This window comes from Myripristis murdjan, chromosome 3 (genome assembly GCF_902150065.1).
Source record: "Myripristis murdjan chromosome 3, fMyrMur1.1, whole genome shotgun sequence".
Taxonomy (NCBI): Eukaryota; Metazoa; Chordata; class Actinopteri; order Holocentriformes; family Holocentridae; genus Myripristis; species Myripristis murdjan.
The window spans coordinates 43,712,907-43,738,887 of record NC_043982.1 but is presented as its reverse complement, the minus strand read 5'-3'; the positions used below and the strand labels follow the sequence as shown (position 1 = coordinate 43,738,887).

Sequence of the window (25,981 nt, the reverse complement as noted above, 5' to 3'; positions counted from 1 at the left end):
CTATTGTTCAAGCTCTGTCCTCTCACAGGTGCTGCGCTGACTGTCAGGATTCAGGGACCAAAACCAACTATGGGCCCGCTGATGGAAGTCATCATGTTTTTTCTCTGCACACACTTGTTTTCATTTCATTCACTGAACTCACCGCTCATTATTGTAGCGTTTCTTGCACTTGAGCGAAGAATGAGGAGCGAAAACAAGAGAGGGAGCAGAAATTGACGAGGTGACTTGTCTTGTTTCCAGGTAAACTCCGCGGTCTTGTCTTGTTGAACGCTGGTTCAAAAATGCAGAATCAGCCCAAGTTTCCTTCATGAAAACAGCATCTGCCATTGTTGCGTCTCAAGGTTCTGCTGACGTTACAGCGGCTGCAGCTCCTGCTGGCTTGCGGAAGTGAGGCCGCTGTTTGTGACCTCACCTGTACAGAGTAGAACCAGCGCATTTGCATTATACACTTAATAATAATTTGTATTTATGTATACATTTTATATACTTTATTTTATCCCGCATTAAAAGTTTAAATTCATCAGGAATCAAATCTACTGAATGTTCCAACATATTTTAACCAGTAAGCACATTGCTATGAATTTACAGTTTCAGGGATACAGGAAACATTGTCTTTTCCAAATAAACATGCTTCCTATAATAGCTGAGATAGAGCAGTACTAGCTAGTACTATTAGCCCTTGGTTTTAGTATCTATCATCTTTCTTATTATTAGCGATTGGAAATCTACTAAAAACGCATTACCGCCACCAGCCAACCTGGAGTGGGAATTAGTCAACTCACAGGGGAAAATGAAAATAAAAGTTATTCTTCTAACTACACCAGTTTCTTAAAAAAAAAAAAAAAAGAAAGAAAGAAAGAAACAAAGAAGAAGAAGAAGAAGTTAAATCTATGCTTATACGTTTTCTTTCCACTTTACATAATGGACCATATAAGAGAAAGACATTATGTTTTTCTTGTCTCAGTGACATGAAAAATTTATTTTGCTTTTTAACATATCCCTTACATGGCAGTGACTGTAATGTCTCTGTTCTTCCACAAGATGGAGCCATATGCGGTAAAATGACCGGTAAATATCATTTTCCAATAATACAGTTTTTTTTTTAAAAAAGGAAATTATGGTAATTTAAAGGCATTTTGTAATTTCCAAATCACATTTTAACAAATAATAATAATAATAAATAAATAAATAAATAAATATCCAGTTTTCCTAAATATGCTCCCGGGGATGAAGTCATATTGACTCAGACTGTGGTGTAAATTTGTTTTTAGACCTCTTGTTGCAATCTTTGACCAAATGTATTTTTTTAAGAGTGTGTTTTGTCTCTCCATATGTTGTCAAAAATGTTGGAGCTTCATAAAAATGACAATCACCACCGCTTCTCATTCAGGCCGATTATATTTACTGATTTAAAAAAGTAATACTGTACAGTTACAAGGAGGAAACAACAGACGCAACATAAAAGATGAGAGGGAAAAAAAACAGATCCGTTGCCTAGCAACCTAAAGATTTTGTAGCAACTTAACGTCCAAACGCTACTCTAAGGGAAGACGGTAATATTTTACAAATAGATGACGCATCAAGCCACAACACAGACACTGAGGAAGAGAAACATAATTTTTAAAAAAGCGTGTTTTTCCCTTTTGGCGTGCCGTAGAGAGCAAAATGCAGATGCTGATTTTAACAGCTTGGGCGTGCCGAGTGAGCATAAACAATGCGGAGACAATTTGAGAGAATCTTCCTGCGACAGACACAGCACTGATCACTTGTCGACCAACAACTCTGTATGTAAGTACAGCACACTGCTGGCAGACTCTTACCTTATTCAGTGCTTCTCACACGGCTGATAGATATATTGCAGTGAGATCAACAGAGGTGAAACCACTAATTCAATGAAAGTTTTGTCGGAAGAGAGGAACCCTGACAAACACATGCATGGAAAATTATGCTTTTGTCAGTAAGACTTTTAATCTTGAGTTATAATGGCCGCGATGGTTAAATTTAGCCGCTATCAGGGTTGTGACCTGTTATGGTATGACAAGAAGAAATGTCATCATATTCCATTTAAAAAATCCAAGTGAATGTGTCGTTGCTTGCTGGTTAAAGCACACTCACACCAGTGGAGTATTCCAGAAAGCGGGTTATGTGCATAGACGTCGGAACTAGGGGTGAGGGGGGTGCGGCCGCACCCCCTCCCATCCGCCCCCTCTCCCCCCGCACTCCATCAGCCTCTCTACCCACTTTAAAAAAAATAAAGAATCTTAATTTAAATTCAATTTGTCTGACTTACATTTATCTCTTTCATATAATTAATACATATGTGAAATGCATGTGAAATGCTAGACACTGGCCTAGGCTAATGTCTCTCAGCGTATAACTACTTGGAGGAACTCCAGGGGGTAGGCCTACTGGAGATTTTTTAAAATTATACAACGCGTAGATCCGACCGAGCAATCTGATTGATCAATCAGACGTTTAGAATGTGCTCAAATGAGCATGACAGCACGGCTAGCCTGCTCAAATGAAAAATAGGGAGCGGCGTGGCGGATGACGCAGTTTTCAGTCTGATCCCGTTTCCTCCCATTTCCTCCGAAAATTCTCCCAGAAAAGCTCCCAAAAATCCACAACAAAAAACATTTTTTTTATTATTATTATTTTATTTATTACAATACCAAACATAATGTAATTCAGATTTATTTCTGAAAATAATCTTATTTTATTGCATTGCTTAAATGTTTATAGATATGTATACAGGAAATAAAAATATTGGACCTATTTTTGACTCAATGTAGTGACAGATTTCAGACGAGCGAGCTCTATGACTTATAATAACAATAATAATAATCATAATAATAATAATAATAATACCTTGTAGTGACTGCGTTTCAGATTAAAATTTGGCAAATAACTAATAGCATTAGAAAGATATCTTTGTAAGATATCTTCGGAAGCCTTCATAGCCTTTATTATGTCACTCATTCTGCCCAAAATCGTCTCGTGCACCCCCCTGGTTCCAGCCAATCTCAATGCATCAACCGTCCCACTGCTCTCTGCGTCAACTGCCCCGCCAGTGAGCACGTTTACATGCACACCTTATTCCTGTATTAACCGGAATATTCGCAATATTCCGGTTGCGCACGTGTCATGTAAACACGCACCGAACCCGATTAAGGTCATATTCCGGTTGGAGAGAATTCCGAATAAGACCCCTGGAATATTCCTGTTCCAACCGGAATATTGGGGCATGTAACCACCTTAGTCGGAAAACTCCCCGAACCGGAATATTCAGTCACGACTGCGCATGCTCGACTCACAAGGACTTCTGTGGCGTCTTTGTTGCTATGGTTACCTGCACACGGGGAAAACGGCAGGGCGAACAGCAGCAAGAGCCAGGAGACTGCAGTCCACCTTCAGCTAATGAAAGACTTAAATATCACGGAGTATATCGATGAGGGAAAACATAGAAAAAGCGACAGAAGAAGAAGAAAAAGTAGAAGAAGGTAGGTAGGTAGGTAGATACTTTATTCATCCCGCAGGAAATTCACATTTTCTTCAGCAGTATCCACAGATTACAAATTAAGTGAATAAAAAAAAATAGAAATAAAGAATAAGATCTAAGTATAACAGAATAAGATCTGAGTACAACAGAATAACCTAAGTTAAGTACAACCCAGTGTGCAAAAAGTAATGTGCCACAAAAAAACAGAAAACAGAAAAAACGTGTGCATGGGTGTATAAAATGTGCATAGAGGTAGGTCAATGTGCAAATTTAGAAGAAATATACAGTATACACATGATAAATAGCAAAATATACAGTATACACATGATAAATAGCAGAATCTACACTATACACATGATAAATAGCAGTAAGCAATATAGACACTATGAACCGGGATTATAAAAAGATAGGAATATGCACAATTTCAACAGAAGTATTAACAGTAAAACAGAAGTAATAACAGTTAAACAGCAGTGGAAAATAGCCTAACCTGAAGAACACACGCTCCGACTGAGGTTCAGAGTTAGTGTGAAACTATGAGACCAAGACCGTCGACAGAACCTGACGCCCGGTACTGGGAATTCAGGAACTGTCAGACTAGATCCAGCCTCATGGAATCACCCCTTCCCCTCCAGTCTTTACGTGTTATCTACCAGTATTGCAGTATGTGTATAATGAGTTATTTCCTCCGGGTGGAGTTAAAAAGCCGCATGGCGTGGGGGAGGAATGATTTCCTCAGTCTGTCAGTGGAGCAGGACAGTGACAGCAGCCTGTCACTGAAGCTGCTCCTCTGCCTGGTGATGGTGCTGTGCAGTGGATGCAGTGGATTGTCCATGATTGACAGGAGCCTGCTCAGCGCCCGTTGCTCTGCCACAGATGTCAGGCTCTCAAGTTGTGTGCCCACAACAGAGCCCGCTTTCCTCACCAGTTTGTCCAATCGTGAGGCGTCCCTCTTCTTGATGCTGCCTCCCCAGCACACCACCGCATAGAAGAGGGCGCTCGCCACAACAGACTGGTAGAACATCAGCAGCAGTTTTTTGCAGATGTTGAAGGACGCCAGCCTCCTGAGGAAGTACAGTCGGCTCTGTCCTTTCCTGCACAGAGCCTCCGTGTTGGCTGTCCAGTCCAGTCTATCGTCCAGCTGCACTCCCAGGTATTTATAGGTCCGCACCATTTCCACACAGGCACCGTTGATGCTTATGGGCTCCGGGTGAGGCCTGGTCCTCCTGAAGTCCACCACCATTTCTTTTGTCTTGGAGGTGTTCAGGTGGAGGTGGTTGTAACCACACCATGCTACAAAGTCCTGGATGAGTTTCCTGTACTCCTCCTCCTGTCCACCGCTGATACATCCCACGATGGCCGTGTCGTCCGCGAACTTCTGCACGTGGCAGGACTCCGAGCTGTACTGGAAGTCCGACGTGTACAGGGTGAACAGGACTGGAGAGAGCACAGTCCCCTGCGGCGCTCCTGTGCTGCTGATCACAGTGTCTGACCTGCAGTCCCCCAGTCGCACATACTGAGGTCTGCCTGTCAGATAGTCCATGATCCATGCCGTCAGGTGTGAGCCTACTCCCATATCAGTCAGTTTGTGACCAAGCAGCTGGGGCTGGATGGTATTGAAGGCGCTGGAGAAATCCAGAAATGTGATTCTCACAGCACCACTGCCCCTGTCCAGGTGAGAGAGGGATCGGTGTAGCATGTAGACGATGGCGTCCTCCACTCCCACCTTCTCCTGGTACGCAAACTGCAGAGGGTCGAGGGCATGGCTCACCTGCGGTCTCAGATGGTGTAGCAGCAGCCACTCCATGGTCTTCATCACATGTGACGTCAGGGCGACCGGCCTGAAGTCGTTCAGCTCTGCAGGACGTGGCTTCTTTGGGACTGGGACGATGCATGATGTTTTCCACCGCAGTGGGACCCTCCCCTGCTCCAGGCTCAGATTGAAGATGTGCTGCAGAGGGTCTCCCAGCTCTGACGCGCAGGCCTTCAGCAGTCGTGGGGATACTCCATCCGGACCTGCAGCTTTGCTGGGGCGAAGCCTCCTCAGCTCTCCACACACCTGGGCTGCTGTGATTGTAGGCAGGGAGGGGGTCTCCTCATCGCATCTGTCCACTTGTAGCGGGGGGAGGGGAGCAGATGGGGGTGTGGGGGGCAGGGTGATCAGAGGTGAGAGTGAGATGGGGTGGTCAAACCTGTTGAAGAAGTTGTTCAACTCGTTTGCCCTCCCCCCATCCCCCTCAGTGGTGGCCCCCTGCCTGGATCTGCAGCCGGTGATGATCTTCATCCCGTCCCACACCTCCTTCATGCTGTTGTTCTGCATCTTCTGCTCCAACTTCCTTCTGTATTGCTCCTTTGCCTCCCTGAGCTGGACTTTGAGTTCCCGCTGCACGCGTTTCAGCTCCTGCTTATCACCGTCTTTGAAGGCCTTCTTCTTCTGGTTCAGGAGGCCTTTAATGTGACTGGTGATCCAGGGCTTGTTGTTTGCATAGCAGCGCACCGTTCTTACAGGAACAACAACGTCCATACAGAAGTTAATGTAGTCAGTGGTGCAGTCTGCAACCCCCTCGATGTTCCCGCTGTGCGACCCCTGCAGTACATCCCAGTCAGTAGTGCCAAAGCAGTCTCTCAGAGCGTGCTCTGCCTCAGGAGACCACTTCCTGAATGACCGTGTGGTTGTGGGTAGCCTCCTCACCTTTGGTTTGTAGTGAGGCTGAAGCAGAACAAGGTTATGGTCAGCTTTTCCCAGTGCAGGCAGTGAGGTGGCCCTGTATGCATCCTTTACATTTGCATACAGCAGGTCAATAGTCTTATTTCCCCTGGTGTTACAGTCCACATACTGGAAAAAAGCAGGAAGTGTATTGTCTAGGGTCACATTATTGAAGTCCCCGGAGATCAACACAAGCGCCTCGGGATGCTGTGTTGAGAGTTTGTCAACAGCGGAGTGGATGACGTCACACGCGACTTCCGCGTCGGCTCGGGGCGGAATGTAAACAATGACCACAATGGCGTGTCCAAACTCTCTGGGCAAGTAATAGGGACGTAAACTTACGGCCAGAAGTTCTATGTCCCTGCAGCAGATGCAGATCTTCACACTTACATGCCCAGGGTTACACCACCTTGTGTTCACGTACACCGCGAGCCCCCCTCCTTTCCGCTTCCCGCAGGCTTTGTTGTCTCGGTCCGACCTGACTGTGCTGAAGCCGGGTAGCTCCACGTTAGCGTCTGGGATGCTAGTCGTTAGCCACGTCTCAGTAAAGCACAACAAACTGCACTCTCTGTAGATCTTGACATTTTTCACCAGCGCAGCCAGCTCGTCGATCTTGTTGGGCAGTGAGTTCACATTCCCCATGATTACCGCAGGTACCGTAGGTTTGTATCGCCACTTCTTCTCCAGCCGCTTAGCCTCCAGCTTAGCGCCGGCTCTGCAACCTCGGTAAGGTCTCCTCACCTCGTCAGGTAAATGTGGAACCACGCCGACACGGGACTTGGTCTTCAGAGAAAGTAGTTGTTTTCTCGAGTAAACGAGTTTCACCGGGTGAAGATCCATAGTCAGGTAGCACACGGAGGTATACAAAAATAAAAAAAAAAAAAAACGGAACAACTCAACAAAAAGTAAACAAAAAAGTAAACAACAAACACGGACATACACGGAGCTGCTGAGAAGGCTGCCACTCGCGTCGGCGCTGGAAGTCAAGGAAGACGAGGAAGAAGACTTCTTCGTCTGTTTTTCCGGCAGACCAGACGCCTATACGCATGCTGCTGCCCCCCGTGGCTGAGTGTCGCATTACGTCAGAGAGTGGAATACGCCGAAACACGGGGGCATGCCAAGTAACATGTAAACGGAATATTCCATTTGCCGCGGCGCAGTTACCTTAACCGGAATATTGAGCCGAACCGGAATATGGTGTGCATGTAAACGTACTCAGTGTCTTCTGTCATTACAGCCTGGAGAGCGTGCACGGCATGGGTGCACGAAACTTGAAACCTATGCTGGTGTGTAGCCAGGAGATGTGGTAAGAGACTGATATATGTTTGCTAACTGGGGCAGGTGAACACAATTTCTTATTCAAAATATGGAGAATTGAAAATAATTAACTTACATGGCTGAAAAAAGGATTTCCTCGCTAGCTTCTCGAAAATGCATCAATCCCGCTCAAATTTTGAATGAAGCTCGTTCACTCTCATATGCACGAGCATGTGTAATCACGTTACTGCAGGTCAAACAGTTCTCGAGAAATCGTGAACACATCAATCGTCCCGCACGTCATCCGCCCCGCCGCCCTCATCACTGAAAATATTACTTTGCCTACGTCTTATTTCCTGAGTCTGTGTGGTTTTCATGGCAACACGAAACGTTTCACCGAAACCCGCATCAAAAGCCGCCGTTAGCTTTGTTCGCCTGCATAATGGACCGTTTTGTTGTCAATTTTGATTTATTTGGCGACCTAAGTTTGGATAAATGGCTGAACGAGGAAGACAAGACAGAAGAGAAAAAGGAGAGATACTGTACGTGAGAGTGACGAGTGAAGAGCTGGATCAGCTGGAGAGGTCAGGAAATGAAGCCGTTACGGCCCGGTCACTGTCTTGGGCCGTCAAATGTCCACAAGACTACTTGACAAACACCGGGCAAACAGCTGATTTCTCACCTGTAAGGAAAGAAGAGCTAAACAAGATCCTCCGTGAATTTTATTCAGCTTTACTTTCCATAATAAAGTGCTGCAGCGGAGTCAGCACCACGGACAGTACTTGTAAGATTTTCCACGGAGATGTGCGGCTATAACTTTGTTTTTGTTGTGTTAATGTTATCAGTTATTAATTAGCCTATTAATCGTTATTAATTTGTTTTTTTCTTTATAAGTTGCCTAGGCCATTTATTTAATAAATTTGTCAATTTCTTTGCATCTGTACATTGAAATGAACATTTAATAAATCAACACATCTGTGAAAACTGTTGTTTTTATTTCAGAGGTAAATTGATAATGGCCTGAAAGGTGATTAGCAAAAGCCCCGAAAGGTGGAGTCGAAACGATATTACCCTGTTCAGCCTTAATGTGACTGCTTACTTTTGTTACTTTTGCTGCTTAGCCACATTAATCGGAGCTGACATTAAATTGGAGTGACACACCCCCAGCTGAAATAAAACATCTGCCGGTGAGTTTATGAAAAGATAGATGTTTGTTCTGGCGCCAACACTGGAAAGCCGTAGCCTGTATTTAAATATAACTGTTTATATACACTACTCACAAAAAGTTAGGGATATTCAGCTTTCAGGTGAAATTTCAGGATGAACCTAAAATGCATTATAACCTTTACGGGTGAACTTAATGTGACCTTCTGTAAACTTTTGAATGCACATGTCCAACTGTTCAATGTTTCAGTACTTTTTGCACAAGTTGCTGTTCTCTAACAAGGAGTTTAACGGCAAAATTCACAACAGGTGTTTGATCCATGAATGGACCAATAAATTTCCTGGTTCAATTAGAATTGGTATTTAAACAGTCCTCCTCATCATGCTGTTCACATTTTGACATCATGAGACCAAGACGACACCTAACAATTGATCAGCAGCACCTCGCCATTGCGAGGCTTCAAACGGGATGTCCCCAGACGGAAGTGGCCACTGAGCTTAGAGTGTCACAGAGTGTCATCAGCAGGTTGCAACAGAGATACAGAGAGACTGGAAGAGTCACAGAAAGGCATAGAAGTGGACGTCCTTTGGCCACATCCCACACTGATGACCGCTTCATTGTGAACAGTGCCCTGCGGAACCGGATGATGAATGCCACTCAACTCCAGGTACGTTTAAGGAAGGTGAGAGGCACCCAAGTGTCACGTCAGACCATTCGAAACCGTTTACATCAGCATGGTCTGCGTGCTAGACGACCTGCAAGGGTACCTGACCACACCACCAGGCACAGGTGTCATCGTCTTGCATGGGCCAGGGAGCATTTATGCTGGACAAGGGACCAGTGGGCCTCAGTGCTGTTCTCTGATGAAAGCCGATTCATGTTGAGCAGAAATGATGGCCGCCAACGATGTTGGAGACGTCAAGGAGAGCACTATGGATCAGCCACTGTTGTCACCAGACGAGCCTTTGGTGGTGGTGGTGTTACTGTGTGGGCAGGTGTGTCTAGTCAATACAGAACTGCCCTAATGGTACAGTGACAAGCCCATACTACCTGAATAACATCATTAATCCAGTCATTGTGCCCCTGCATGAACAACACAGGCCTAATTTCATCCTCATGGACGACAATGCTCCAGCTCATCGAGGTCGTATCATTAGGGAACGGTTGCTGGAGACTGGGTTACCTCAGATGGAGTGGCCTGCACTTTCTCCAGACCTGAATCCCATAGAAAACCTATGGGATCAGCTGAGTCGCCGTGTAGAGGCTCGGAGCTCTGTACCCCAGAACCTCAATGTCCTGAGGGCCACCCTTCAAGAAGAGTGGGATGCCATGCCTCAGCAGACAATAAATCGACTTGTGAACAGCAAGAGACGTCGTTGTCAAGCTGTAATTGATGCTCAAGGGCACATGACAAGTTATTGAGACATTGACATTTTTTGTTGTGGTATACCCACCACTGTTGTTGGCTTTTGTTTCAAGAAATTGTTTGAGATGAGGAAATCACCAGTGCATGCTTCTACTTAAATGCCCTACTTTCATGATATAATATCACTGTAGCGTGAACTTTTTACATTTTCCGTAAATTTCACCCGAAAGCCAAATATCCCTAACTTTTTGTGAGTAGTGTAAGTTGGTTGTAGATAATAATAATAATAATAATAATAATAATAATAAAAAAAATCAGCTGTGTTGGTGAGTCATTTGTCACGGCAACTGTTAAAATGACTGAGAAGTCGGCATAAGTTTAACTATCAGTCCATGAAAAAAAAAAAGTTTTGTTTTTTTTCCCAGCTGATATTCTAGTTACAATATGATTGAGCTAGCAGAGCAGTTTTGTTTTGCTATGTTTGGTATTTATTCAGTTTCAGGAAATCAACTGAACTTGGGGGGTACTTCGGCTGCAAAAATAATTCATGGAGGGTACTTCACTGAAAAAAAAATTGAGAACCACCTGCCTAGAACCACCTGCGAAAAAAGCATAACTTGTTTCGCAGGCTTTGTTTATTTTCTGATAGGGTCATGCGCATTGCTTTTATCTGTTAGCTTATCCTACTATTACAGTAAGCCAATAAAGACAGCAGAAATGTCACAAAAAAGAATTTCTGATTTTTTTTTTTTTTTGATAAACATACACTAACACTACATACCAAGTGAATTTGCTTCTACATACCAAACATATCTCCTCTGTGCTACAAAAGATCCGTGGTAACCAACCAACCATTGGACATTCCAAAGAGGCTTCCCACCAGCCATAAACAATGGATTCTTCCATAAAGGACATGAGGGTAAAGATATACCTCTGATTTTAAGTCGTTTATGTATTGCTTTGATTATTTCACAGGAGAACTGAATTAAGGGGTTTTAATCTCTTTGCCATACTTTGGTTGATACCATAGAGAGGCTAGGGAAACATTCTGTTAAGCCTGAGCTCGAAAGAACTGAACCCACAATGCAGATGCGGTTAAAGTAACAGAGTCTTTAATTAACAAAAATAAACTCCAAACAGAACTGATGTAGCACGGAGAAGTCCGGGGAAGGCTGGGCGCAGCAGGCAGGACACGGAGGGGCAGGCAGGACACACAGGCGGGCAGGCAGGGTCTAAAGGCAGAGCAAAAAATCCAATAATCAAAAGACTGGTCACCAAAGAGTAGTGCAAGATCAAAAGTAGGAGCCGGGACGTTAACACGCATGGTACAGGACGAACTGGCGATGAGTGGAAGTCTGAGCCGGGGTTATAAAGGCTGTAGATTGGTGAGATAATGACGGGATGGAAACCAGGTGCGTGAGCGGGAACAGGTGAGTGGAAGAGACCAATGAGCCTGCCACGGCCACGCCCAGCCTAGGGGGAGAAACAGACACACAACACAGGGGGAGGGGAAACAGGAAAAAAGAAAAAACACAAACAGATCCTCCTAACACATTCTTGCAATGCTCAGAGACAAAATTCTGCTCAAGCCATCTCCAGCTGCCTTCCTCCCACTTTTCTTTCTGGTATGCCCAAGCTAATGGGTAAATACCATTATATGCAAGATAGTAGTGATACATGTCTGGTATACCAAACCCACCTTCATTCCTAGAAATTGATCATCTTTTTAGACTGATTCTTGGTTTCTTCTCTTTCCAGAGGAACTGTGAGGTCATCATATCTATTTCTCTAAACCATTTCTGGGGTATTTCTTGTGGAATTGCTAAAAATAGGAAAGCTATCCTTGGTAGAGTATTCATTTTTAATACCTCTGCTCTTCCCCACAATGATAACGGTAAGCTTATCCATCTTTTTAAATCTTCTTTGATAGATTTCAAGAGCTTGGGGCCATTTAACTCAAATATTTTATCAGTTGGGGATACAATGTTTACTCCAAGACACCTCATTCCCTGAGACTTCCACACAATAGGGGCAGATATCACATGACTGGGGTTTGCAATAGCCCCGTTTCCACTGCCGGAACTTCGGGGTAATTTTACGGGGCCGGGGCCATTGTCACGTGTCTCCACCGCAAGAACTACCCCGAAGGAGAGAGTTCAGGAACCTTTACAGGGGCTAAAAATCGGCCCTGCCTCGGGGTAGGGACTCTGAGCGGCCCCGAAAAACTCCTGGTTGGGGCTTGGGGTCTACTTGGCGCTGATTGGATGTACTCATGGCAGGATGTGACGTCAACAGATGGCGGCGAAATAGCCAGCATTTTTAAAACCCAGCAGATGACGGGGAGTCGCATTTTTGACCTGCAAAGAAATGGAAGACAAGGCATACGACAAATGGACCGACAACGAGGTCCAGGCGTTGCTGGCGTACTCTGGCAACGAGGCGATTCAGTGGGGCTTTGAGTCTTTCCGAGAAGATATACCAGGACATAGTGGCGCATTTGCGGTCCCTGGGCATCCAGCACACAGCCAAGCAGTGCCGCGAGAAACTAAAAAAACTTAAGCAGGACTACAAGAAGCTGAAGGACCACAACAGCAGAAGTGATGCCAACAGGAAAACTAACAAATGGTACCCGCTGTTGGATGCTATTTTTGGTCAACGGCCAGCCTACACCAGTGACCCTGGAACAAAAGACTCCGCACCCCCGCCGCAGCCGTCGGCAACAAACAACACCACAACCTTGGCTCTAGAGGACATCAGTGTTGTGTCGACGGTCTGTCCCAACAACGCTTTTTCAGAAGGTGATATTTGCTTAACTACACTTAGTTAGTTAGGTGAGACATAAGAGCAGCACGTGCTGCCACACCTGTATCAGCCCCATCCTGCAGCGGTGCATCAGGCTGGTTGAAGAGAACAGGTTCAGCCCATTCCTCTCTAAAGTCCTCACCATGGCTCTCACACAGATTATGGAGGACACAGCATGTGATAACAACAGACTTGACTGTATCTAAGTTGCAGTCATTTCTTCTGAGCAGACATCGCCACCTTCCCTTCAGTCAGCCAAAAGCATTCTCCACCACAACCCTAGCTCTGCTGAGCTTGACATTGAAGTTGGTCTGCTCTTCAGTTAGACGGCCATTGTCCATGAAAGGTTTCATGAGCCAGCTCGTCTGGGGATGTGCAGCATCACCCAAGATGTAGTAGCCCCAATCATGGTCCCCAATCACGCGATGCTGTCCTCCGAAGAGCCTGTCAGCCATATTCCAGAGTCCGGATCTGCGAAGAACTCTGGCATCATGCATGCTGCCTGGCAGCCCAGCGAACACATTCCAGAAAAGTCCTTTCCCGTCCATCACTGCCTGCAGGACAATAGAGTACCAACCTTTCCTGTTGTAATATTGAGTGTGGTACTCCTGAGGTGCCAAGATTGGAATGTGAGAGCCATCTATGGCACCCACACAGTGTGGCAGCCCCTACCTGTTTTCAAAGTAGTTAGCCATTTCCTGAAGTTTGTCCGCATTTGGAAACTGGATAGCTTCAGGCAGCAGTATATCCTCCACAGCAGAACAGAAGGCCTTCAAACACTTGCAGGCGGTCGAACGGCTTACCCCAAACAGGTGCGCGATGCTCCTGTAGTCTGCGTTTGTTGCAAGTTTCCATACTGCAATGGCAACCCTTTGTTGGAGGGGAACACACAGGCGGTAATTTACGTCCTGCTTCTCCATCGCCGGTTGCACCCGCTGACAGAGATATGTGAATGTTTCCTTCGACATTCGGAAGTTCTGCACCCACTGCTCATCAGAGAAAGTCGATACAACCACTTTCCACCACTCTGCACTTCTCTTGTGGGTCCAAACAATGGGAGCAGTACGCCGTGCACGGTGTAGAAGAATCTGCAACATAGTAAATTGCAATAACGTGAACTCTCATTTCACCGAACACCGTATTTTTAACCGAAGTGAAATGAACAACTTCTGAACCCTTACACGCTGCAGCGCAAAGTGTATACAGTACAGTGCAGCAGGCTAACGCAGAGCAGTGTAGCTGTTTGCGATATTAAAAATAGCTTACCCTTCGTCTGAGTCTGCGGAGCCGAAGTCCATCTTCTGCTGCAGCAGTTTCGAACAAATGTATTCTTCGGATTATCCGTTGTCTCGTTTCCTCTCTGGCCTTTTCAGCCCGGTCGAATTCCTCTTCGAGACGTCTTCTCCACTCGTTCATAGCTTCCACCGATGCCACGTAAACGTAGAGACACACAAGCAACGCAGCAACCACCTCAGCTCCTTCCATGATGATAAGTGTCTTTCTTTTACTGCTTTGTTGTTCGTACTTCTGTCTCGTACTTCTGCTGCGTCTGCTCTGCTGTTGTTCTTTGTTTGTTTACCGCTGTGTCGCCCCGGTCAAAACAGGCAGGTGACGATTACGTCATATCTTACGTCACACAACTTTACAGGAACCTTCCTCCGACTTTGCCCTCTCAGTGGAGACACGGCAGTTGAGAGGGCCGAGAGAGAGGACGTTCCTGTAGTAGTCCCCCAACGCCCCAAAACTACCAGGAACTACTCGGTGGAAACCCCCCTAATGGGGTTTAAGGGGATGGCCTCACTCTTAGACCAGTTAACTTTGTAACCAGAAAACAATCCAAAGTCATTAATAAGTTTCATAAGATGAGGGATGGAATGATCTGGCCTAGACAGTGTCAATAATATATCGTCTGCGTAAAGATTGACCTTGAAATCATATTTGAAAAGTGGGATACCAGTTATATTATGACTAGCCCTGATGGCACAGGTGAGAGGTTCGAGTGCTAGAGTGAAAATAACTGGAGAGACCGGGCATCCTTGTCTAGTTGATCTAAAAAGTTGAAAAGGGGAAGATATTAATCCATTTCTTTGGCTATAGCCTACAACATATGCTACATGTATAACATATAGTAAGCGTACTGACCACTTTGAAGTATGTCTTTTTACATTTGCTCCCATGTTCTTTTTGCTCCACTGGGGTTGCATCTGAAATAGTGAGGCTAAAATGACATGCCATAACTTCCCCACCATAATCATGGTGGGGAAGTAATAGTATAATCCCACTAATTTACTCATTTTGAATGGGGTTTGATGCAGAGGATTTGCATTCAAGACAGAAGACAGTGATTCGTGTGCTGCATTTTCTTGATATTAGGCACAATGGCAGCATCAAGCCCACTGTCTGAGGCCAACACAGCTTTCTGCCTGGCTTTGTTCAAACAGCTGGATGAAGACAAGAAGAGCAGCAACGTCTTCTACTCTCCTCTCAGCATCTCCTCAGCCCTGGCTATGGTGATGCTGGGGGCCAGGGCCAACACAGCCACACAGATGTCCGAGGTACACACACACACACACACACACACACCTCCTAGTGACAGTTAACACAAATAAATGAACCCAAGGACTTTTGGCACAAGCAGTTTGGCGTCTCTCTGCACCAGGTTAAGCTTATTACTGGAATTTCAAATTCTGAGATTATTTTAAAAAAGTTTTTAAATGTAATGTTCAGCTCAACTCAGCTGGGTGACTTGTAGTGGCTAATCATGTAAAGACAAACATTTGCCAATACAAACCAAAATCAATTGTTTTCATGCTTTTTCCTCTGTAAAAGATTTGATCTTTTTCAGTTTGACACCAAATACTATGACATATGTTAAGGATTTACACAATAAAGAGTCATGACAACCAAAAAGTGGGTACACATGCAAATAAAAAACGGATCATTGATAGGTTTACCATTCCCCACAGCACTGATTAGGGCAAAGCTTTAGTGTTAAGTTTTGATTTGGTTTGATGAGGTGTGATTTATTTATTTATTTATTTTATTTTATTTTATTTATATAGCACCTTTCCAAACCAAGGTTACAAGGTGCTTTCCAATAAAAACAAATCACAAATAAACACATAAAACAACGATGGAGTAAATTACTAAAAGATCCCATACAACAATAAAACATAATACAAATACATAAAACAAGATAAAACAAGGTATTAGTCTCAAACAGAAAAGTTACAGAACTGTCTGCAAGAGTGGGATGGGTGTGGCAGGGGAGGGGGCCTGTTTGGCCAGATCTGTTGGCCCTCATTCAGCATGAATCACTTTAGCTGGCTTCCAGTGTCTGATTCAGAACAGATTCCAGGTCATTTTGCTGATGCTGGCCCCTTGCCAGCTTTGTGTTATGTTGCCATAGGAACTCTACACAGAATTTATATGTGCAGGGGTAATAAACACTCAGGGCACGGTGAATCGATCCATCCTATCACTCCACAACTTGCAGGTGTACATTTTTTCCGTTTGTGTGAGTGCCTGGCTGTCATGACTCAGTGTTGTCAAAGTTTGGCCTGGGTCCGTTGAAGATCCTTGAAGAGGGTTTCAAGAGGTCCCCAGCAGAATGAGGATAATGTAATTCCACCGCAATTTAATTCACAACAAATTGTTCCCACTTAGATGATCTATATTGAGAATGACTACTGTGAGCACAGATTTCACTGTAACCACTGTTTAATGTCCATGTACAATACAGACAGCTGTACGGTTCAACATTAAATCAACAACAGATGTCCTCTCAGGATCAAATATGGTCTAATGGCCATGCTTGACCTAATGTGTGTCTTCTGGATGGTTTGTTATGTAATAATCACCAGCAACTAAGACAAATTCTCATCCAGCTACATACTAAGTACTTGGCTGAGGAAGTGATTCTGAGTTTGGATGTGATAATTGCATCACTGCTTGCCATGTGAAAACGTGTGTGCACATGCATACCTGGCTGTGTTGTGTGTGTGTTTTTTTAATGTGAAACAGAGAGGAGATGAGAGTAACATTAATGTAATATAAATGCACAATGTATGTATTAATGTAATGTACAATGTAATGTAATTTCCTGTGAAGGATCAATAAAGTGCTCATCATCATCATCATCATCATCATCATCATCATCAACATGAAGCTGCAGTGAGGGTTTCAGCTCCTCCTTAGCAGAGTGCAGGCGTAAAGGCTTGACCTCATAACTCGATCCTTTAACCCTTTGTGGCCAACATTTACACTGCAGTCTGTCACCACATACCACATGGACTGTTGAGAGCAAAGATCATATCTTTTTCTGCACACACACACACACACACACACCTTTAACTCAACAGTGATCCTAATGACGAGTAACACTACCAATCGCACCTGTAGGTCCTCTGCGTCACTAAGGCAAAGAAGCTGTGTGAGACAAAGGCAGAGGAAGAGCAGATGCCGACAGGTGCAGATGCAGATGCAGCAGCAGACCCAGAGAAGCAGATTTCCAGTCTATGTGCTGAAGGTAGTAACAAAGCCAACAGTAAAGGAATGACTAACTAACCTCTAACAGAGGGGCTGGGTGCTGTCATCGGTTTGTGGAATCTCACACTTGTTTGTCCACTCTATTGCGTATTGTTGTCTGACCAATAGAAACCACAGGGTTTCATATAGACTCTACCCCCCCTTAAAATGATGACAGCACATTCAAGATGTATTGTGAAAATTAATTAAACTGGCATCATATTTGAGGCACAATTAATGTCACTGCAATATTTCTTTAATATTTATTATGTACTAACTGATGCCTAAGTTATCAAACTTCACTATTACAGTCTATGAGCTGAGTGTTTAAGTTGATGGTTGGTGTTGTGCTGCTTTGAACACACACCAGTAAAAATACCCCGTGCTGTACAAGGGTGGAAAAATAAATCAATAATGCAGTATATCACAATAATTCCTCTGTAGTGCATTATTTATGCACAACAAGAAGAAGCAGTGTTTTAGTTTTCCCTGCCTTTAGGTATTTCAGATGGACCTATTTCTGTGAATACTCCTGGAAAGGCTCTCCAAAACTTTATCTGACACTTTTCTGGTTTCTTTTGTGTGGGTATTAGTGGTGGTAATGCTTTTTCTTTATATTCTTCTGTTCTCTCTTTGCTCACTTGTACCTTTTCCTTTTTCTTCAAGTCAGTACCGAGTAAGGCCTTGTGATGGCAAACTTACATGCAACCAGCAGCCGGCGATGTTCTCAGATAAAGATGAACTAATAGTCTCTTAAATTAATACAGAAAGTGTTTGGGTGATTGTCACGTTGGTCAGTTACCCTTTTAAGTGGTGACACCAAAATCATCCACGTGTCCCTGGAGGATCATTCTGGTTCTGGTGCTCCATACAAGTACTTGAGCATATGAGGCTGCTATCATTTCCAAAATAAGACTACTGACCTTTTTAGTGTTATTGTTATAAATGTAAAAAGAAAAAAAAAAGATTTGCAAGTGTTTTTGCTATATAGCCTGTAGGTTTATGCGCCCTAAAGAAGAAATACTTGTTCAGTGTTTTTGAACTATTTCATTTGAACTAACAGGTATTCATCCCAGGGATTTTTATCTGTACACAGTCTCCCATCCCCTGTCCCTTTGACTTCCTGTGGAAACAGGGAAAGTAGTCAACCAGCTTCCTACTCCAAGTTGACAGACATATTTAAAATTACTTACTTAGCTTTAGAACAGTTACAAGTTATCATCTTTCCCCACTTTTAAAGGCTTGGTAAACCCATTTTTTTTTTCTTGAGTGCTGTCTTCATCGTCTACCAAGATTTGAGATTTCCTAAAAGTCAGTAACTAATAAAATGGAGCTTTAGGTGCGGCATTTTCTACAGTGATATTTTCCAGCAGAGCTTGGTGACCTTTAGTTCCCCCTGTAGTGTCACAAGATAGTCTGGACCACCAAACTGTCCAGCAAAGTGAGAAATATCCCACTTGTTTGGACTGAAAGAGCTTCGGCTCTTACGACTGCAACAGTGTGTCAGCTGATGTTTTCCCAGCTGACATTGCTGTAGAGCTCACCTGCTAAAAATTGATCATTTGAGTCAGGAGAAATCAAACAGACGTCCCTTTGCATAGAAAGGACTTCAAATTTACTTTCAAGATTTTTTCTGCACCCAGTAAAAAAAATACATATTTTAATTGCCCCTCAAAATAGTTAGCATGGAGCACCAGGGACAGACGGATGATTTTGGGTCAATCTCTCACTACTGACAGGGGCAGCTGTGTGTGAGCAACAGGACAATCTTCTAGAAACTTTGGGGATTCCTTCAAGTCCACAGTTTCTACTATAGGCTGTAATAAAGTAGTCTTCATCGATCACCAGTTCCAGCTCTGACTCTCATCTGCTTTGACTGTCCACAGTGTCTGAAGGCTCAGGATGATGTCCATGTCAAGTTTTCCAAGCTAATAAAGGAGCTGAACAAGGCTGGAGCCCCGTACTCCCTCAGCCTGGCCAACAGGCTGTATGGAGACCAATCCTACCAGTTTGTTGAGGTGTGTATGAGTGTACACCTGTATGTGCCTATATGGGCAGGTGTTGGTATGTTTACACAAAGGTAGGCCTGACTGAATGACATGGGAGTCATCATGCTGTGCTCAGCGAGTATGAATGAAAGAGTGAGTGAGAGTGAGTGGCAGGTCAGAACATGAGTCAGAGAAGCAGCCACACTCAGCATACTTGATACTTCATATATGGCTGTAACATCTTTTATCCCCTCACTGTGAATGAATCTCAAAGTCCGTCTGTACAGCATTATCATCATCATCATCATTATTATTATTATTATTATTATTATTATTATTATTATTAGTACTATTATTATTATTATCATTGTATTGTTGTATTGTCATTGTTGAATAGAGTCAGTCGAGCTAAATATATGTTGGTGGTTCCAGGGGTTCCTGGCAGACACCAAGAAGCACTATGATGCAAAGCTGAAGTCTGTGGACTTCAAAGCCAGCGCAGAGACAGCCAGGATCAATATCAACAACTGGGTGGAGAAGCAGACCCAAGGTGGATCTGACACACAAACACTCACACATACACTCTCAAATGTAAATAGACTGGGGACCACATCCAATGAGGTGGATGTTGGGAGGAAGTGGAAAAAGTGGACATTTGAATCAGAAAGGCTGAATGCAAAAAGCCAGTTCCAGTAAATTTCCTCAGCATTGCAGAAAGGGTATGGATGTGTAAATACAAAGCTCTAATTCGCATTTTATTTTGCCTGGAATTTTCAAATTTTACTCAAAATTCACTTGAATCTTGGGTGTAAACATACAGTTGCTCTAGTTATTAAACCCTGTTATATTCATCGCTGCTCCTTTGTTTCAATCCAGATAAAATCAAGGACCTGCTTGCCCCGGGTGTAGTGGACAGCATGACCAGGCTGGTGCTGGTTAATGCCATCTACTTCAAAGGCAACTGGGACAGGAAGTTTGACGCCGACCTCACCAAGGATGCTCAGTTTAAACTCAACAAGGTAACGCTGCACAACATAAACACAGTTTGGTAGGTTAAATGGTGACAAAAAAGTAAATGTCTGTATGGATTTATGGGTAGGGTGAGGTCAGTAAACTGCATACTGAAGAACAGTATAACTGTTTTTCGTTTTCGTTTTTTGGTCTCAATAAAAATCTGCTTGAGGACAGTATGCAGAGATCTCTTGGGTCATTTAATTTCTGGAGTGTCCTAGAATTTTGAGAATTATGTTTCAGATGAGATGTCAGGGCAAACTTTTTTTTTTTTTTTTTTTTTGCAAACTGTTCATACTGCAGGAACATACCAGAGAGACCAGTACCAGAACCTGACCTGACTTTTCTTTAACCTGCTGTTCAGTGACTCACTAATGTGGAAGAAGATGGGACTCCAAGAGTGTCATTGTGAGCTAGAGCTCTGACAGCACAAATGGTTTTTAGCTCAGTGAAAAAAGACTGCTTTGTGTTTGCTGTCATCCTCAGAATGAAAACAAGCCGGTGAAGATGATGTACCAGACAGCCGAATTCCCTCTCACCTACATCCGTGAGGTCAACTGCCAGGTAATCAAACTATGAGTCATTCAGTTATTCACCTGCTCCTCATATCTCAACCTCCAGCAGGGAGTCCTGTGATCACCCCCATCCATGTGTCGATCAGCAGGGGAAAAGTGTGAGGTGGATCACACAAAACCTGGTTGGAAGGAAAGTTTGGGCAAGCTGCTCACTTGGCCACAAGGGGGCGTGGAGATGGAGCTGAGCACCGACAGGGCTGGAAAATACCAAAAGCTTGCTGCCAGGCCCCATGTGGACTGGGCATTTAACAACACTTTACACCGTGCCTCATGAAAACAGACCTCTTGATCGGCTTCTTGTTTTTTTTTTTTTTTTTTTGTTTTGTTTTTTAATTTTTATTTTATTTGAAGGTATTTTTTGTGAGGACCAGGGACTGTGTGTCCGACACCGTAGTCTGCAGCACGGGGGCCCCGCAGGGAACGGTCCTGGCTCCATTCCTCTTCACCCTCTATACTGCAGACTTCTCATACAACACACCCACCTGTCACCTGCAGAAGTTCTCTGATGACTCTGCAATCGTCAGTCTCATCACGATGGGGACGACAGTGAGTACAGAGAACTAACGCAGGACTTTGTGGACTGGTGCCAGCAGAACTGCCTCCAGATCAATGCGGGGAAAACCAAAGAACTGGTGGTGGATTTCCGCAGACGAGCACTCTGCCTCCCGACACCGGTGAACATCAAGGTAACGGATATTGAGATAGTGACATCTTATAAGTACCTGGGAGTTCACCTAAACAATAAACTGGACTGGACCCACAACACAACTGCACTTTATAAGAAAGGCCAGAGCAGACTCTATCTGCTCAGGAGACTGAGGTCTTTTGGAGTGCAGGGGGCACTCCTGAAGACCTTTTATGACACCGTGGTGGCATCAGCCATCTTTTATGGAGTGGTCTTCTGGGGGAGCAGCATCTCGACGGCTGACAGGAAGAGACTTGACAAACTGATCAGGAAGGCCAGCTCTGTCCTGGGATGCCCCCTCGACTCAGTGGAGGTGTTAGGGAGAGGAGAATGATGGCTAAGCTGTCATCCATGATTGTGAACGACTCCCACCCCCTGCAGGACACTTTAACTACACTGGAGAGCTCCTTCAGTGACAGACTGCTTCACCCAAAGTGTGTGAAGGAACGCTATCGCAGGTCCTTCCTTCCTGCAGCCATCAGACTCTACAACAAGCAGTGCTCCCAGTAGACCACACACTCCCCAAGACTGCACTGACTGCACTATAATGCACATTCTCCCAGCACCTTAACCCCCCCCTCCTCCCACACCCCCACCGCCCCACCCACCCATACACACACACACACACAGCACTACTGGTAGATAACACATAAAGACTGGATGTGAAGGGGTGATTCCATAAGGCTGGATCAAGTGTGACAGTTCCTGAATCCCAGTACCAGGCGTCAGGTTCTGCCACTTGGTCTCATGGTTTCACACTAACCCTGAACCTCCGTCGGAGCGGGTTGTTCCCCAGGTTTAGGTTTTTTCTTCTGGTGTTTAAATTGTTCATATTTCTATTTTGTTTTTTTCTATAGTCCTTTTTAGAATGTTTATATTGCTTTTTGCTATTTATTATCTGTTCATACTGTTTATAATGTAAATTATGCTTCATATCTTGCTATCCACTTTGCTGCTGTAATGCGTGAGATAAAGGAATATCTTATCTTATCTCTCTTATCTTTTTGCTAATTCTCTGTTAATTATCTGGTCATGTTTTACTAACCTTCTGTTAATTTTTTGCTAATTGGCAAATCACATTTTTTTCCATGTTTTTGACAGAAACCAAGTGAATCTGCTCCGGTTTCAAAGGACTAAACAATTTATCACAAACAAGAATATCTTTTTTTCATATCAGGGTCCCAAGGACAAAATGGGGGTTCATAGCATATTTATTTATTTATTTATTTATTGTTTTAATTGTCTGGGACAGTACCCATTTAGTCAACAGTTAAAAAACTGCAAATGAGCCAGAGTTAGCCACAGAGGCTAATTTTCATCTGTTGTCCCTGGCCAGAACAAAATAACATGTTAGAATAAAATAACATGCCATACCATCAGAGAATAAGCAAATCAACTAAAATAACAATCACTACAGCATGGATAATCACAGCAACATAGATTCAACACAGGACAGTACAGCTGCACACATTAGGCAGTGAAAACAAAGGCTAAGATGATAAGAGGCAAAAGGACGAGACAGTCAACTTGGGGGTCCGAAACAGGGAACACGTTTGAAAGCACCTGAGCTCACCTGTCGGTCCAGTCATTTTTCTGTTTCTTCTCAGCCGGTTTTGATCATTGACGACGAACATTCAGGCTGTTTCTGCATCATTCTACATTCAGTGTAACAGTTAAAACTCACTGTGTTGGACAGATCCTGGAGCTGCCTTACAAAGGGAAGGACCTCAGCATGCTCATCTTCCTGCCCTATGAGATGGAGGACGACACAACTGGTCTGGAGAAGGCAAGAGGCACACGCACACGCACACACACACACACACACACACACACACACACACACACACACACATATTCATAGATGCAAACTTAATTGGTGACATTGTATCCATTGCAGCTGGAGAAGGAGCTGACCTACGAGAAGTTTGTGGAGTGGACACAACCACACAAGATGTACACAGTGGAGGTTGACGTGGGCCTGCCCCGATTCAAGATGGAGGAGTCGTACAACCTGAAAGACATCCTCACCCGCATGGGGATGGTCGACGCCTTTGATGTTAGAATGAGCGACTTCTCTGGTAGGACGTGTGGCTGGACCTCCATCAGCCATTCACATAATCAACTGAAGAGCGGGCAACAGAGCATGCAGCTAGTCTAGTCCTGACTCTAAAAAAATGTCCACCACTGTGAAGGAAATGCATGACAGCTGACGAAATCCTGAGGGGGGTTAAATCAGTCAGCATGCATATTGATTATTGTGTACAATTTATCATGGTACAGCTAAACAGCTGAGGAATTACAAATAAGTTTCCAAATTCTTAAATATCAATGCTAAAATGTGGGATACATGAGTATATCATTAGGTACACTTCATATTTTGTGAGCCTGCTCTCTTGATTTTCCTGTTCGATGGTTTCCTGTATTCTCTGGTGTCCAATATTATTCTAATCTATTGTTTAACTTTTTCCTCTTTCTTCTTTCTGCTGTCAGGCATGTCTCCGGCCAACGACCTGGTGCTGTCCCAGGTGGTGCACAAGGCTTTTGTGGAGGTCAACGAAGAGGGAACCAAGGCTGCCGCCGCCACCACTTCCGACATAATGTTGTGCTGCGGCATTCCCACATTCATCGCAGACCACCCCTTCCTCTTCTTCATCCGACACAAACCCAGCATGAGTGTCCTGTTTGCTGGCCGATTCTGCTCGCCTGCCTGAGCACTGCAGTGCTTTCTCAGCCAGGCAGTATCTGTGTGTGTGCATGTTCCTACATTCCACATTTTGGCTATTTACCAAAAGTTAATTACACCAACATTTAGAGATATCCTGATAACAAAGAACAAACCCTGTCCACCTTTATTGGAGGGTGTAATAAATATTTGTATCATTATCATTTGGGCAGGATGAAGATAAACTGGAATTTGAAAGTTTGAACTGAACCTCAAACTCAAAGAGCTGTTAAATGTTTCGCCCTGCTCAATAAAACCTTTCTCTCACTGAGGTGGTAACTATTGTGCTCTTGTGTCCTGATGTACATTAGGTAGTATTATATATTTTATATAAAGTTTAAATAACTAACAGTGTATGCCTTCTAAGATGGAAGGACAATGTACAGAAAGCTGCGTGTGGTTAGGAAATCCACAATATATATACACTACTCACAAAAAGTTAGGGATATTTGGCTTTTGGGTGAAATTTATGGAAAATGCAGCAGCTGTTCCCTAATGATACGACCTCGATGAGCTGGAGCATTGTCGTCCATAAAGATGAAATTAGGCCTGTGTTGTTCATGCAGTGGCACAATGACTGGATTAATGATGTTATTCAGGTAACATGGGCTTGTCACTGTACCAAGTGTAGGGCAGTTCTGTACTGACGTGTCGTCTTGGTCTCATGATGTCAAGATGTGAACAGCATGATGAGGAGGACTGTTTAAATGCCACTTCTAATTGAACCAGGAAATTTATTGGTTGATTCATGGATCAAACACCTGATGTGAATTTTGCCGTTAAACTCCTTGTTAGAGAACAGCAACTTGTGCAAAAAGTACTGAAACATTGAACAGTTGGACATGTGCATTCAAAAGTTCACATTCAAAAGGTCACACTAAGTTCACCTGTAAAGGTTATAATGCATTTTAGGTTCATCCTGAAATTTCACCCGAAGCCGAATATCCCTAACTTTTTGTGAGTAGTGTATATTGAGATACAGTATATACAGTAGCTATATCTATACAATTAAGATATGCAAACATACTTTAACAGACTCATTTTGTGCTTACTCACATGTCCTGAACCAGTTTTCTCCCGCATGAAGGGACATCTGCGTATGAACAGGCTTAAAATCTCTGTATATTGTCTGGCTGAGGGATACCTTGGTTGGGGATAGAAATAATAGAATAAGTTGAACATGTTGTCTTAAAGTGCCATTATACACTACTCACAAAAAGTTAGGGATATTCGGCTTACGGGTAAAATTTCAGGATGAACCTAAAATGCATTATAACCTTTACAGGTGAACTTAATGTGACCTTCTGTAAACTTTTGAATGCACATGTCCAACTGTTCAGTGTTTCAGTACTTTTTGCACAAGTTGCTGTTCTCTAACAAGGAGTTTAATGGCAAAATTCACATCAGGTGTTTGATGCTCCAGCTCATCGAGGTCGTATCATTAGGGAACGGCTGCTGGAGACTGGGGTATACTCAAATGGAGTGGCCTGCACTTTCTCAGACCTGAATCCCATAGAAAACCTGTGGGATCAGCTGAGTCGCTGTGTAGAGGCTCGGAGCTCTGTACCCCAGAACCTCAATGTCCTGAGGGCCGCCCTTCAAGAAGTGTGGGATGCCATGCCTCAGCAGATAATAAGTCGACTTGTGAACAGCATGAGACGTCGTTGTCAAGCTGTA

The 25,981-nt window shown here is 43.9% G+C and overlaps 1 protein-coding gene across 2 annotated transcripts; it reads left to right on the top strand.

Annotated features, from left to right (window-relative positions):
* Positions 1-1,759: 1,759 nt before the first annotated feature.
* Positions 1,760-24,307, top strand: LOC115377893 (leukocyte elastase inhibitor-like). 2 transcript variants are annotated; one of them, XM_030077968.1, is made up of 9 exons: positions 1,760-1,788; positions 15,170-15,351; positions 19,210-19,341; positions 19,744-19,861; positions 20,188-20,330; positions 20,809-20,886; positions 23,279-23,368; positions 23,480-23,660; positions 24,073-24,307. In XM_030077968.1, exons 2-9 carry the CDS (start codon positions 15,175-15,177, stop codon positions 24,291-24,293), a joined length of 1,140 nt encoding a protein of 379 aa, XP_029933828.1. In that variant the 5' UTR covers positions 1,760-1,788; positions 15,170-15,174; the 3' UTR covers positions 24,294-24,307. The 2 variants fall into 2 exon arrangements, with proteins under 2 accessions (XP_029933828.1, XP_029933836.1); XM_030077976.1 differs by lacking the exon at positions 1,760-1,788 and adding an exon at positions 17,198-17,324 and having other exon boundaries at positions 15,260-15,351.
* The last annotated feature ends 1,674 nt before the right edge of the window (positions 24,308-25,981 follow it).